The sequence below is a fragment of the Opisthorchis viverrini genome, assembly GCF_000715545.1.
Source record: "Opisthorchis viverrini unplaced genomic scaffold opera_v5_110, whole genome shotgun sequence".
Classification (NCBI taxonomy): Eukaryota; Metazoa; Platyhelminthes; class Trematoda; order Opisthorchiida; family Opisthorchiidae; genus Opisthorchis; species Opisthorchis viverrini.
In genome coordinates this window covers 43,847-58,836 of record NW_008751760.1, presented here as the reverse complement: position 1 = coordinate 58,836, position 14,990 = coordinate 43,847, and the positions used below count along the sequence as shown (strand labels likewise).

The 14,990-nt window shown below is 45.7% G+C and overlaps 4 protein-coding genes across 4 annotated transcripts in view; 1 reads left to right on the top strand and 3 right to left on the bottom strand.

The window, feature by feature from the left end:
* Window positions 1–1,721: 1,721 nt before the first annotated feature.
* T265_05488 (hypothetical protein) lies at window positions 1,722–5,356 on the bottom strand (the record flags this gene model as incomplete). Its single annotated transcript, XM_009170510.1, has 3 exons — window positions 1,722–1,829; window positions 2,562–2,769; window positions 5,286–5,356. 3 exons carry the CDS (start codon window positions 5,354–5,356, stop codon window positions 1,722–1,724), a joined length of 387 nt encoding a protein of 128 aa, XP_009168774.1.
* A 715-nt stretch (window positions 5,357–6,071) lies between these two features.
* Window positions 6,072–12,067, bottom strand: T265_05487 (hypothetical protein; the record flags this gene model as incomplete). Its single annotated transcript, XM_009170509.1, has 5 exons — window positions 6,072–6,722; window positions 9,422–9,697; window positions 11,477–11,683; window positions 11,759–11,831; window positions 11,885–12,067. 5 exons carry the CDS (start codon window positions 12,043–12,045, stop codon window positions 6,462–6,464), a joined length of 978 nt encoding a protein of 325 aa, XP_009168773.1.
* Window positions 12,068–12,069: 2 nt separating this feature from the next.
* T265_05486 (hypothetical protein) overlaps window positions 12,070–14,990 on the top strand; it is a gene marked incomplete at both ends in the record, with an annotated part of 17,899 nt that continues 14,978 nt past the window's right edge. Inside the window, one exon of the mRNA XM_009170508.1 lies at window positions 12,070–12,093. Coding sequence (XP_009168772.1) covers window positions 12,070–12,093 — 24 coding nt within the window. The remainder of the gene's footprint in view (window positions 12,094–14,990) is intronic.
* Window positions 14,779–14,990, bottom strand: part of T265_05485 (hypothetical protein) — a gene marked incomplete at both ends in the record, with an annotated part of 7,654 nt that continues 7,442 nt past the window's right edge. Inside the window, one exon of the mRNA XM_009170507.1 lies at window positions 14,779–14,925. Coding sequence (XP_009168771.1) covers window positions 14,779–14,925 — 147 coding nt within the window. The remainder of the gene's footprint in view (window positions 14,926–14,990) is intronic.

Here is a 14,990-nt window from a genome sequence, read left to right as displayed (position 1 = left end):
GAATACTTAAATTTTACCCACACAACGCATTCAGTGAACAAACACAAAGCCTGTAGTGTACACTTTCACTAAGATACATGTGAACTAGATGGCAGACCGCTATCCCCTTATGTGGGATGATCTAGTTCTTTCCTAATTATCACGCCGTCTTTGGGTATACAGGATTGTGAAGTGCTGAGAACCCATGTTTCGTGGAAATTGGGTAAAAAGGCTACTTATCTATGCCCTTTTCGGCACGGTTTTCTTCCTGTGCCTTGTCACAGGGCGGGCATTTTACGAAACAACCGTATGTGCTGCTTATAGAGACAGCAGGACCGCTTGGGTCAAAAGATACGCTCAGTACGGTTCGGTTCAGCTTTGCGGTAGTCCAGCAAACAACATAGTTACCATACTTCGATACACCCGCGTACGTACAGGCACTCGGTGATTTCAGTCTCATTGGATGAATGATTTTCCTGCCGTGAATGTCTTACTCCGAAATGCATTGACTCAACGAAATGACGGGCATCCACATCAACGGTTTGGATAACCCCTACCGACATTCCACCTGAGCAGCTAAAGCACGTATGCACAACATGTCCTATAAAACCCGAGTCACGATATATCAGGCGGAATTACGCACCCAAAACCGCTCGCAGTTGGTGGCGCTATAGCCAAGAAGCCTAACTCGCAAGCAATTGACCTGAGGATCGGGTAGCTGCACGGTCCAGTACCAACCTGAGCTCTGATTGGTCGAAAGTGCGGACCCAACAGCTAATCATGATTAAGTAGCCACCGAAAGCTTGTTTTCAACGGAGCATCCAGGCGTCGGAATTTCCAGAATGTTACCGCCTCATGTACTCTAAATACGACACACCGCACACGTGTTTCTGAATTGGCTTTGGGTGTTTAATACACTTGCACCTTTGGTGGTTATTTTGACCTAAACGCTAGTTTGGAAGGTCCATACTGAGAACTGAGCTGGGGCATTACCGTTGTGGCAAAAAACTGATTCCTTTTTGAAATGATACTCTCTGGTTAGGCAATATTAAAAAAGTCCTAACTGTAATAACCTTAACATAGGAATTTTTCAACTCAATCCACAGGTGCTTTATTTTTTTTTATCAAATCAGTTCGGATTGGATGACTCCAACTTGCTGAGCCAAAATAAACACGTCGTACAACTACATTCTTCCGTATGGACCCCTCTGGATCCGGGCTGTAGTAGGCCCTCCTCACTAAAACATCTGCAGAGATCTCTCTTTGTATAACGTGTCCAAGTAGATTGAATCTGTCAACACAAAACACACTTGTACTGGGTGCAGAGGTCGCTGCATCACACCTCTCATTAGTCAGTTCCCGTCAATAATGCGCTTGAAACGAAAACTTCCCTCCACATTCTGTGCAACAACGAGAAAAAACAACCTCTCATGAATAAAACTCTAAGTAAAAACTGTAAATAGATTGATATGTGCCACAGAGAATGATGAACTGGTGTAAAACAAAGTCAAATAAGACAAAAACAACGAGGGAACAATTCATCCTACTGACTGCAGTAAAACATGAAAAATACTCTACTCATCACAGGGAATGGTTCCGGGCTGTGTGTGGGTGGAATGTTGTGTGGGACGGTGAGATAATGCAGTGGGCAGATAAATGCACCCGTATGGCGACGCATCGGGGACAAACAGGCGCTCAGCTAAACATAGAAAATACGTACTGAGGATTTGCTGACTAAAAGATCACCGTCGTAGAAATTGGTCACGATCACAATGTTGCCACTGTTTGTTTACGAAAGTGAAGAAGAGAGAGTGGATTAGGATGCTAGGAACACTGTAGCTATTTCGACCCTGTAATGAAATAAATGACTAAACAGGAAAAAGTAATGTGACAGGATTTAAGGTTTTACACATCCTTCCCTTGACAGATGAACAGATAAGAAGATTTATGGCTGTGACCAGGGAAGTCCATCGGAAATTGCTCAGGGAGATCGATTTGAGATCCTATGTAATACAGGAGCAGGATGAAATACAGGAATTTGTTCTCCCACAGATGTGGAGTGCACGTAAACCGCGCGACAAAAACAATCGAAGAGTCGATCCAAGAACTCCATGACGGTTCTTACTCAAATGGACGAGCGAACGTTTTCAGGGGAACTTTGATCCCTAAATTGTCAAAACTTCGAAAATGCAAATTAATAAAAGTACCCACTGTCACAGTTCTTGTATCACTTGGTAGCGGTTTGAAGCTCAGTTTATGTATGGATATTCCCCGCAGCATTCGCCCAAAAAATTTACGAAACGTTCATCGATTTTATGCGCATCGAAATGAGCTGTACATTTGAATGTACACTTACTCATTCGTTTTGTTTGACCGATACGTCGGAGACAATGTCTGACGTTGGCATGCTAAACGGCCTGTACTTTTGAATCACGGGCGGTGGAACACACCACACTATATCCACCACAGGCCTCACTCAGTTATTGTGAAACGTTTATATAGTACAAGCCGGTTTAAGTGGACGTCTTTCCTGCTAGCAGAATCAGAATCATCGTCGACAATAATTTACCAGTGGCAAATACGTGGGCGAGATGGACCAAGTGGCTAGAGAGCGACTTTACTGACCGGAAGGTCCGTGGTTCGAATCCGACCTCTGCCTCTCGACTTCCCCTGTCTTGGCTTGGGCAACCTGACAGTACCCCAGCCCTCGTGCTGCTCCCTTCGTATGGCATGGCAGCTAGGCACCGAAAGGGTGCTACAGCTGAACGATTTCGAAATACGTGAGCCCAGCTGATGAGGAAACAATGGAGAAAGAATGCTGTATTGAAGATGAGGAAAGAGAACTTAGGCAACTAAACATCGATCCGGTTGGTAATCCCTAAAGCCAAAATCCATGCACGCGAGGATTGTTGTTCAGACTTAAATTTGCTACAGTCAGTTGCTTAGTCGCCGCACATGTGAATCGTTAGGTATTCTTGTGGTGGTTAGTTTATTCGACTGCCTAGTATCGAACATATTTAAACACTGTATGACCGATTACCCAGTCAACAGGCTGTAATAAGAAATCAATTTTTAGACTTCCGCGTGATGAGAACCCGGGAGGAGCCTTTCTCGTCCGTCTATTAATGGATACACCACAGAGCGGTTGCGGCCTGGTAGCTGATTACTTGCGACAGCTCGGCGTGTCACCTCAAAATATTTGTAGAGAAAGCAATCAGAATCCATCGTATTGAAGATAAGGCACACTGTGGTGATCCATGCGTATCAATTCACACAAGGATGGCCCTTCACAGTATTAGTCAGGTAGACACTATACTGCTAATTTGATAGAAATCGACCTCTAAATAGTGTCAGCTTCAGCCATTTTTTGCGGCAAAACGCTCCAAAAATTCTGTTGTGCGTCGCCCCATTGCCATACCACGCCTATCTGGTGGTTACCACTCATTCGGGATAGAAGGCCCTTCATTATGGAGGGTTCAGTTCCCTAGGGCCACTGGTTACTTCTACTCGCCTTTTGGAGTGATGTACGAGCACCACTGACAGAGCTCTGGACCTCCATACACCAGCCCATACCATTCGAGGTCGCAACTGAACGTGAATGCACGTCTTGTCGCCATCAATCAAGCGTTCACAACCAGCGGAACAGCATACTGACACCAATAAGACGTAGTACACTTCCGTTTTTTCGGACTGTTCAGTTGCGATAGTGACACCATCTCACCCGCAGTTGTTCAACTCTGGCATGTATTGAGCTAAAAATTCAATGGTACCTTTTGGCTATCCAACAAACCTTCGAGTCGTCAGGTTACTGGGTAACCGTAGTAATACGACCAGAATACATCTTGCAAGGTTACGAAATCATCACCTGTTCCCATGATTACTGTGTAGATTCAATTTAATCCTCCCCCCGAAAAGCTGTGGCAAGTTCAACTTTACTGTTCCGGAGCTCTCATAAAATATGAGGCGTTCTTCCTGCTAGTTCCTATCCAGATTAGCTGACTGACTGTTGGAATAGCAGAGCACAAGTGCCCTTCAATGATGCTGCTGTCAATAACTGTAACGACGGTCGTTGTTATAACCCCGGATATTATGGTAGTCTGCCGCTGGTGACTGATTTATCACGACGCAGTCGATTAAAAACTGTGCCTCAAAGTAAAGACCCGAAACGACAAATATGAATAAGCGATCCTGATTATCGAGAGTTGTTTCTAATGTCTTTGGCGAAGTAGCTCTTCCTACCCCAACAGAGCGGCCACTACTCAACTGAGAAATACACTTAGTTCGCTGACAGCAAAACACCGGGTTCCGTTTATCGATCGAATTACCCAGTAGACTCTTTCGAACTTATTCAGTAGATACTACTACCCAGGTGATCAACAGACTGTCGGTTGGACAATTCCGGCCAACTGGAATGCTTTGCTGCCGCCCCTGGTTCAAAGCACGTTTAGTGTAGTTCAGGATTAACGTATGAGTCGACAGTATGCAGTCTACTGTGTGGAGCAATTTGGACTGACGTAAAGATTCGTTTCCTCACATACGGCGACTGTTGTATTTCATCAAAACGGGGTGCCCCACAACGAATCGAAACCATCTTAGCTCCACACTTAGTGATATTCTTCGATTTCAGAAGAGCTGTAGTGTAGCTGGTGACACGAGGACAATTATTCCATGGCAACCGATACCGGAAAGAAACAATATTACCCAGTTGCCATGGGATCTACCTAGAGTGGCGCCTGACGGTGGAAGTGTCATTCGTGTGTTCAGAGTGCAAGGAAAACCCACTATAGAACTGTCCGAAACTACGCTACTGTTCATGCTAAACTTCATCGCGAACCACTGACTAAGACGACTAAGCACAAATGACTGCACGATGTTTCACCACACCTTGACTAGCAAGTTCGTTCAACTGAATCCGAGCGAGCTGTACAGCAATTGCAGGATAAGTTTGCTCGTTGGTCGCAAAGCACCACTGGAAAGTACTCTGATCACTCATCCTCGTGACTGATTCACTTGGAAAAACATTCTGCACGGGTGCGATGGGACTAACGGATACTACCGCACCTAGACTGTGAAACTCTCTAAGTGAGCAATATGTACACGAATTCAACTCGCAACTATCTAATCCTGGTAGTCTCGCTGTGCTTTTGGGGTCTTCTCCAAAATATCTGTTACTTTCAGCATAATAATGCAAGCCTAACTACATACAGAGAGTCTCACACGCGCGTGACGTTGAAACCTCAAGCAATCGCACATGCTAACTACTTATTAGTAACGGGTTTGCTTGCGCAAATTTTCGGTTCACTCACGGCGGGGTCGCTCCACAGATGATGGAACCAAGTATTCCACATATGAAGATCGAACAAAACTGCGCAGTCATCCATGACAGTACGGATTCAGTTCGTTGTGTATCGTCAGCTGCGTAGATTCGCCTTCGACCCTACACTATCTTATCACTAGTCATGTCGACCCAACTAGAAGTAGAAAAACACGCTAAAGTGCAGCTTTTGCTGGGGGCGTCAGCCGCAGTTTCCATCCCACCAGCACTATAGCTGGTCCCACCGCACGCAACAGCGACCGCCCACGTGCATGGCACAGTTTTGCTACGACGTTACTCAAGGAGAGATCTACTGAAAACATGTGTTGGCATTTTTCTCGACTAATCGTGATCCACGAAGCTGTCCTCAGGGCAGCCAAAAACACCAACAGTGGGACGATGGGCGTAACGAATTAGACAGGCGTATAGAGAGCATTCACATTTCGTTTAACGATGGTGTGAACCCGTGTAAACGGTACACCGAATTCACAGAAACCCAATCAGAATTCTGATGCAAGTTAGACCTGTGGATCGATCACTCGTGCTGAACGGTGTTCACTTCTTGGATGCTCGCCTGAATCTAATATTTAGTCCGAATTACTACTTACTGTTCAACATTATGCCACAGTTCGCTCGCACCGGTTGTTGAATTTGCGCAGCAAAAGGAACGCCGGCACAAGGTCAATCAGTGTCATTTTCGGCCCTAAGCAGCCATTTACCGCAAACGCTTCCTGCCAGCATTTGGTACACGGATTAAAGGAGCAACAAGTTAAATCCACTGTTGTGTTATCCTACATAAATGCACTTCGCCAAGCAGCCAGGTACATTCGGATTCACAGAGCCGAGCTTCACAATCTACAGGCAGATTTCTTAATTGGACAATCAGAATAAACTTCAAATAGAATGAATTCAGAGCGAATGGACCGACTTGGCAAGAGCCATGTTGTGTGCTTGATGCTCTAGTTAGAAAAGGGTGCCTTGTTGTATAAAAAACCCAAAAGAGGGAGCCTACCACCGGGGCAAGATATCCGCGTTGTCGTGCAGGAAATTCGGTTAATAAAAGATCAACGAAATGGAGAAAAAATGTACAAATGTCCGAACGTAGGAGCAAAATGGACTGTATATATACACAGGAATAGTTAAGATAAACATCCATCGCCTCGGACGTCTATTCCTCAATGTTTGGCAGCCAAAAAGCTGTTTGGTTGGAACCGGTGGCAAGCATCGCATACCGGGGGTTGAATGCCAACGTATGTATAGCAGGGTTTGGCAGTTGCGTGGCGGCTTCGTAGCCAGGCAACGTAGCGATGCGTACTCCAGTCTCCACGGACCAAATATGGACTAGACCGTCGGGAGAGCCAACAAGCACAAACTGACTGTCAGGTGTGAAACTCGCATCTAGGGCTTGGTGATCCGCGTTGGAAACCAACTGTGAGGTAAAACATGAAATATCGGTAAAGGTGAACAGCCGTACATATAAATGACCAGGCCTAGAATTGACCACTGCTCAGAAAGTTGGAACTTTTGAGAACGGCAATAGACAAACGGGCTACCTCCTACCACTAAAATACAATGGGAGCCGAAGTGAAGTGACAAATGCAGAGTAAGGTACCATGTCGTGGGATACATTTAACTTGTTTACACTGACTTGCCTGTGTTGGTCGCCGTTCTAGACAAGCCGAAACGGCACCTTAGACAGAAGCTGAGTTGAAATGAGCACAGTAGCTGAAAATAAACACCAGTACATCCTCCTCGACTCTCTGAAGGCCACTGAGCACTCGTTGGCGAGATCTACCTAGAAACACCCAAACAGGTGTCATGAGACACATGGATCCGAGGTGAGAATCTGAGAAGTCGGCGCATAATGATGATTCGTCGAAAATGCCGACATGCCTACAATCTAATCCGTCTGGCAAATGACGGAAAGAAAAGCAAATCAATCACTCGGTTCATCGCTGAAAAGTTCCTTTGGTATAAACCACTTCCATGGAGAAACCAACTGAAAACGATGTAGCAAAAGTAGCGTCTACAGCATCGAGCTTCCGGGAAGGCCATAATCTTTTCGCCCAGGATTTGGTTCTACACCCCCCAGTGGACGCTAAAAAATCCCTGTATAAGGGTGTTACCTTTCCAAAGGATTACATCGTATAACCACCACTCCAAAGGCCAGTAGGGGTCTTGAGTGTCAACTTGACTAGAAGCTAATTTGCCATCCATTACGTCATACAAACACCCATCATCACCAGTCATGAGAACCGCGCACTCATTATATGGCGATTGTAGATGTCCGTTTCGTCCACCGATGATCTGGGGAGATGGAATGGATAGCTGTGCATTGGAGGCGGGAGCTGATAAATTGGTGCGTAAATACAAGTCAGTCAGTGAAGTTTTAAGTGAGAGATTCGGAAGAGGGCTACGCATCCAAAGCAACAGCTTGGATGCACGAGCGACATTGGAGGCGCGACTGGGTCATGTCTGGCAACGTCTCTAACAGTATCGGGGTTCCCATCCAGGGGTAAGGCAATGACCAGCGCAGCCGAGTTTGCTAGTAATGGATTTCAGACTTCGCTGCTAAGTCATTGGCTTTCCCTGGTTTGTTTTCATCCTTCGCGTGTTTGTACAAAAAGAATTTTCCGAGGAATTCGTTCAATTGGCATACGGAGCATATGGCCAAGCCAGCACAATGTATGCATTGGGATCAGTTCATCTATCGTGGGTGAGTTATTTCTTCCGAATACTACTCGACTTACTTCAGCATTACTTATCCAGCGTTCTCACCAGTCTCGGGCAATGATCCGGAGGCATCGATGGTCAAACACTGAAAGTCTTTTGACGTCTTCGGCGCGCAGCGGCTAGGTTTCTGATCCGCATAGTAATATGGAGCGCACCGCAGCACTGTAAACTGGAACCCTGACACACTGATGTCATGTCTACGCCACAAGTGACGCAGGTTCACAAAAGCTGTTCTGGCCTCCCCGATCCGGATGGAAATATCATCTTTTGCGAGACCACCGGGACTGAAACAGCTACCCAGGTAAACAAATTTGTCCACTATCTCAATCGGCTCCTCCGCAAGCATGAGGTTAGGTTCCGAGTCTACCCAGTCTTTACGCTTTGCGGGTGTGAAGCGCATGCCAAACTGTGATGCAGAACTAGTTAGATTATCTAATATTGTTTGCATTACCACGACACCATATCTAAGAAGCGCTACGTCGTCTGCGTACTCGATATTTGTGAGCGGACGCCCCGGCAGAACTTCGACCCCACAGGCCGTAGAGTCTGGGAGTGGGTCTTCCGCAATTGCATCAATGACAAAGTTGAAAGGGAAAGGTGAAAGGGGACAGTTTTGTGTGACACCACTTCGTGGTGGACTCAGACGAAAGCTTCCCGATCGCGTACAGCCCCTTAAGGAAGGTTGAGAATTTATGGGGGACACCTTTGACTCACACAGCCACTGCCACAATGCCCGACGGTCCACAGAGTCAGTAGAAGCTTTCAAATCAAGGAACACAACCACTTTTGGTTGCTGGAAGCAATGTCTCTGTTCCAGAGTCCGTCGGAGGGTGAAGACACGTCTTCTTACAGGACGAAACCTAGCTCGTTTTCTTCCACGGAGTTGCGTTTCCCTGTGTTCAGTCAACTGTCGAACGATAAGACCAGAGAGGACTCTCGATGCCACAACTACCAGGTTGATGCCACCATAAAGACAAGGTTTTTCAACCACCTCACTGGAAACATCTACATGCGCTGGCTCCAACGACCGCTGTTAGTGTCTACGATATCCCCACCTCGTTAGCTTATTCAAGCACACACATCATGGCTTGATTGCTGCAAGCAACTATATGGAGCCTTGGGTTTGATCAAAGAGGACAATGACCGCGGGAAACATGATTAGTGATGACCGAGAGAGCGCAGTGTATAATTATCAAACGAATGAAATTTCTGTTCTATATCTGGAGCGATTGAGAGAGAGATACAAACTGGCAGCTGGACGGCCTCATACCACACAAATCTGTGGACCAAGCTGATATATTAGAACATGGCAGTGAAACAGGTGTGCCATTATCGGCACGTTAATTCGGACAGACATAGTCGTGACTTAGTATAATGTTATATGAGAACACTGACCGTTAGCGTATGCAGGTGCGTTCCTTTAAAAGCATCAACCAGACGAATGTGATTGCTATTTGTGGCGATAAGAAGCGTCTTTCCGTCGGCTGAAAACTGCAAACCAGTCCAAACACACCCGCCTGTTTCGGGACCCAATTTGAATGTGGCGAATGGACCTTTGTCAAACGAGCGTAAGTCATACAACTTGACCGATTCCGAATTGATTCCAGCGGCAAAAATGAGCCCTTCGGGGTCGAATGCAGCACACGGTCGGCCAGAAACATGCATGACGCCCTGTGGAATAGAAGGAGAAATACAAAAAAATGGATTCCAAGAAACTCCAGGTAGGACCATTGAACCCGACCAGTTTAACCAACAAACTGATGAAGCGCCTGCCATAAGTTAGGCTTTTCAGCTTATGAAGGTCGCCGCGGTGGAAAATACTACCGTCGTTGTTGCTTTGCGTTAAACCGCAGAAAAGTAAGCAATGAACTCGTTCTTCCTAAGCTAAACAATGAGCGGGAACATCTTGAATAAATTTACAGTCAATAAATTTAAAAATGAAAAATTCACCACACCAAAGGCTTGCTGTGTAAGTTACCATGCAGTACCAGAGATGGCAGTGATCTCAGCGAATTCCACAACCTGTTGCCAGTTGCTGTGGTGAACGCGGTGTTTTGCCGGTGTGCCTGGTTGGTCGTATTTAAGAGTACGAAGATAGTTGGACCAATTGGATGCGCTGACACATTGAAGCTGAGCTGTTTGACAGCCTGCGTTGCCAGCCCCGTCATTTGCCCGAGATCCGATTGAAAGCAAGCATCGCATCGATCCAGCGACTGCACTTGATATTGTATTCAGTACAGCAAACAACACAGTTCTGAATTTTGCTGAAACCATTGCTTGATCTGTATAAACATAAACAGCTTTTTGTTTTGCTGACACTGGCGTGATCTGCACAAGCCTCTGAAATGGCATTTTTTAACTGAAATAAGTCTGGAATAATTATAATGATAATAGTCGTTCAGCTGTAACACCCTTCCGGTGCCTAGCTCCCATGCCACCCGGAGGAAGCACGAGGGCTGGGATACTACCAGGTCGCCCAGGCCTAGACAGGGAAAGTCGGGAGGCATAGGTCGCGTTTGAACCACAGACCTTGCGGTCAGTGAATTCGCGCTCTAACCACTTGAGCCGTCTCGTCCTGCCCTGGGAAGGTTGTAGTACAGTAGAACTGAAACAAACTTCTGCAACCTGAGTACCTCTATGCGGAAATTACAACGATTTATCCGTTTTGGGTTACTATTTTGGCAGGCCAATGCTGTGATTTTTCGAGAAGATTGGGCGTCAGTAAACAAACTAAAGACCAGCCGTACAACCTGGGCTATCAAAGTAGGTCAATTATTTTACTTTCTACTGAGAGCGAACACCTTACTGAAGCCAATGGTTCCCGGGTTGTGGAAGAAGACTGACCGCATAGACTTTGTGAGCTAGCTAGCACTCCACTACTCGCATTTACCAGATTAATTATTCGAACAGCTTGAGGATTTGCAGACTAACTGGTGTCTCCCTGTGATAACTGCATCAGAGAACAGATGAGTAAGAACGCGATTGTGTTTGACGGAATAATAGCTCGGAACAACTAGAAAATTTTCCAGTTCTGTTGAACATACAGCTGGGTAGGGAAGCGAACAAAAACTCCGAACGCCATCCGAAGGAAACCAGAGTATGAGGGCCTCGTAAAAGTTCAAAGCGTATACGGTACCTTAATGCATAACCAGAGCTAATGACTGATTTCATAGTACCTTTTATAAATGAAAAAAAAGGGAATGAAGTTTTTTGAACTCGCGATGGTTCAGTGGTTAATAGGCGCGGATTTACTGACCGGAAGACCCGTGGTTCGAAACCAACCACTGCATCTCGACTGTTCCTGTTCAGGTTTGCGTAACCTGGCAGTATCTCAGCCCACGTGATTACTTCGGGGAGTATGGCAACAAGGCGCCGAAAGCTGAACGAGTATTATCATTATTATTATCGTTATTGATGGAAACCAAGCGCAAACTGCGAAAAGTAACTCACGTGACAATTAGGCGACCGTAAATCCCAAAGACGGATTGTACAATCCATTGCGCCAGATAGGAACGTATCGTCAATAGGAGACATACAAAGTGACACGACTCTAGAGTGGTTAAATCGATAAATAACGAAAGGCTGCTCACTTTTTGGTATGGCTTTGGAAGTAACGAATATATTTGTTGTCATGTAGAGAAAGATATCGGATGGTATCTGAATGTGACAAGCATGAAATGAGTGGGTAGTCTGAATAGAATTCATACCATCGATCTTCGTCGACGCATGTACTGCAGTAGTCGGACTGTGTGTAAACTGGATAAGGTTCACACCGTACTTCTTACTGTTCAACGTCCGTTTTGGTCTAGAAAAAAGACAGAAGGGGGCCAACGTTGAGATAAAATAGAATTGTCCTACGTCCCACTTGTACAATCATATATCACCATCTGGTCATCATCACTGCTGGAAATTAGTGTCTCGCCATTACTCGAATAGCTCAATGAGTTGATACGGTCAGAATTCTCCTTGAAATATTTCACCGGTTTGAAAGTTCTGATAGTTGCGTCTGTGAGCTTCATCTAGGCTGCTGACAAACCCAAACAATGTCTGAAAAGCAAGCAGAAACGGTAAGTTAGCAGTGGCATGAACGCGACCAACCTGCAGTCAAAGCTGGGTTCCAACAAGCATTTATTCGCTCGGGTCCAGCGCACATTCGGTGCACTTCCCTCAAGCAACTCGAAGGAGGCGCAATGGCAAGGTTGCCTAAGCTTAAGCGAGAGCAAAGGAAGAGTCAGGGTTGATTTCCGGTCTACAGTTTAGCGCCACAATACCTGAGTTGTCTTGAGTTCTGATAAAGGTTGACGTTACTTTTTTGATAGTCAAATGTCTTGCAGTCAACTGAGAGCGATGTTCAAACTTGGTGTCATTTTTCACCACAAACGAACGTAAAGTATGTCGAAGGGGGAGCCTGTTTCAGAAATCTCCAGGGAAAAAATTCAAACACCGTACAGGAGTATTGTATTACTCTGGGAATCACTGTTGTTCTTCACTGTGCATCATGGGCTAACTGCTATCTGAGCAAATGCTGACTACCTGTCGTTTCCTGTTAGCGAAAGTCATTTGTTCCAGGCGTGGGATCTGTCCTGACATAATTAACCTACATTTTCTACTCCTCTTCAACCAGTTAATGTAATGTAACCACTTCCTTATTGCCGTATGTCAGTACAGGCATTCTATTCCCAAGACGACTAAAGCCTGATTCCCGCCTCGGATGCTGTTCAATATTGGACCTACTATTTTCGCAGTTACGATGCTTTTCTAAGGTCAAGCAAGGTTCGCTCGCATGAAAAACGGGGTTATTTGGTCCGATTTCTCTTACATACAGTTCGGGCGAGATGGCTTAGGCGGTCAAGGCGCGGGTCTATCGAAAGAACCTAACCTTTATCGAAAGAACCTAACCCCTATCTCTCAACTTCCCCTGTCTAGGATTGGGTAACCTGGCAGTATCTCAGCCCTCGTGCTTCCACCGGGTGACATGGCGGCTAGACACCGGAAGGGTGTACAGCTGAACGATTTTTTGAAATACGGTTCGCCAATTAATACCAAACTTATGACAACGCCGTTGCTAAAGGTCATTAATTTCCACGATTTGTTGGCCACTCGTGAACAGGAACTCCAATGGACTATGCATGAACTTCAGCAAAACTGAGTTTTCGGGCAAATGATGTGCAGGCAGTAACAGCGAACAAGTACCGTAATCAATCTGTTTGTGATGCTTTCATCATTGGCCTTTAATCACAGCAAGAAGACGACGGGTCTTTGAGCGCACGCTTGACTTAAAGGACGCTCCAAAACTTAGTTGATAATAAGAAATAGCTCAGAGGTACTCTAAGGCCTCTTGACCATGATTCATTGTAGGTCAGTAAAATCAAATCAACCGGAAATCGCTTCGAATGTGACAAAAAACGATACGTTTGTGGGAATCAGGAGCATCCACATGCGAGACGTCTCACTGGAAAGCAATCTACGCTGAATGTGGGAAGAAAGGACACGTATAGACCGTTTTTTATCAGCCCACCTTTCTAAACGGATGGACTCAGTCGTGTCAGTATTCACTACCGCTGTCACCAGTTGACTAGCCAGCCCAGTAATCAAAGTACCTATCAACAAAGCTCTTTAACAAGCTCTCCAGACACACTGAGTTCAAAGTGATATATCTGCTACAGTACCGAAGCAAAGGCTGTCTATGAGCCATCACCATCGCTGGCAGCGACACCGGAAGAGAATAATGGTGCTTCACTGCCGTACAACCATGTTAATTTGTTTAAACATAGCCCCATGATGGAAAGAAAAATGGGAATCAGAGAGAGATATCGCAAACAACCGACGTGTCTACATCCACAACAATCAGACAATATGGATAGAAGTCGCAATTATGAAACCAAATGACATCGGTTAGCGGATATTTCGTCCAGCGTCTATAGCCAAACACAAGGGAAATCACGTGGGCCGCATCCTGGAAGGCGAACATCAGAAGCACCTAAACTTCTTGTACCATTCTTCGTCACCTGCAACGTTATGTTATGTGCATCTCTAGGTTTCCTCTACAGCGAACTAAACACAGAAAACACTCTTCTCGGTAGGCAGTAACTCAGCAAATTCGGTAACCAACTTCGCATGGAGTGCTGAAAGCATTCTTTGAGCGAAGTGCCATTTGCTTTACCGAAAAACCGTCTTATGATCAGCTCATTAAAAATCAGCCGGTTCCAGCCGATCCCAACAATAATTCCGAAACATCGGCGAATAATGACCTGAGGATTTCGGAGGTCTGTCCGAAGTGGACGTCTCGCGGCCAAACGACAACACAGCCCAGACTGTTGTTTGATTCATCAACCCTTTTAACATCTAAAAGTGCGCATATTGCATGCTGGAAGCCAGATCGCACCAAAAACATCCAAACTCTTCGTGAGCTTCCCCACACCCTTCTGTCAAATCACGCGTGGTCCACCTCGTAGTGTGCGACATTCCGAAGAAGGTACTAAGAACAAAACCCGGCCCAGTAGACCATGTTTCACCATCTACAGCACACTGCCGAGACACTGCAACAGATGATGAAAAAATGATGATGAAAAATTCTCCACATCTTCAGTGATTCTCCTAAGATTGTAAGGAGAATACCGAGAGACTGCAAATCCTGAGGCATGACTTTGCATTTTGACGCACGCCAAAAGAGGGTATGTCGGTCGTCACTCTATCAACAGGACTTGTGCATCGCCCTCAAAGATAAAAACGAGGACTCCGTATTGAGAAGGTTAACAAGCAACTATTTGAATTTCTGGGTTTTGAAGACCTTCCAGCTTTGGCCTCATCATTTGAACGTCGACGAAGTTGGACAGGAACGGAGAGAATGGGTATTCGTGTCGGACATCACAGGCTTTTGGAGAGCTCACCATACACACCTACACGCCCAGAAGTATGTGAATATAGAGATCGGATTATGTTTACAAACTTCTGGAGCACACCC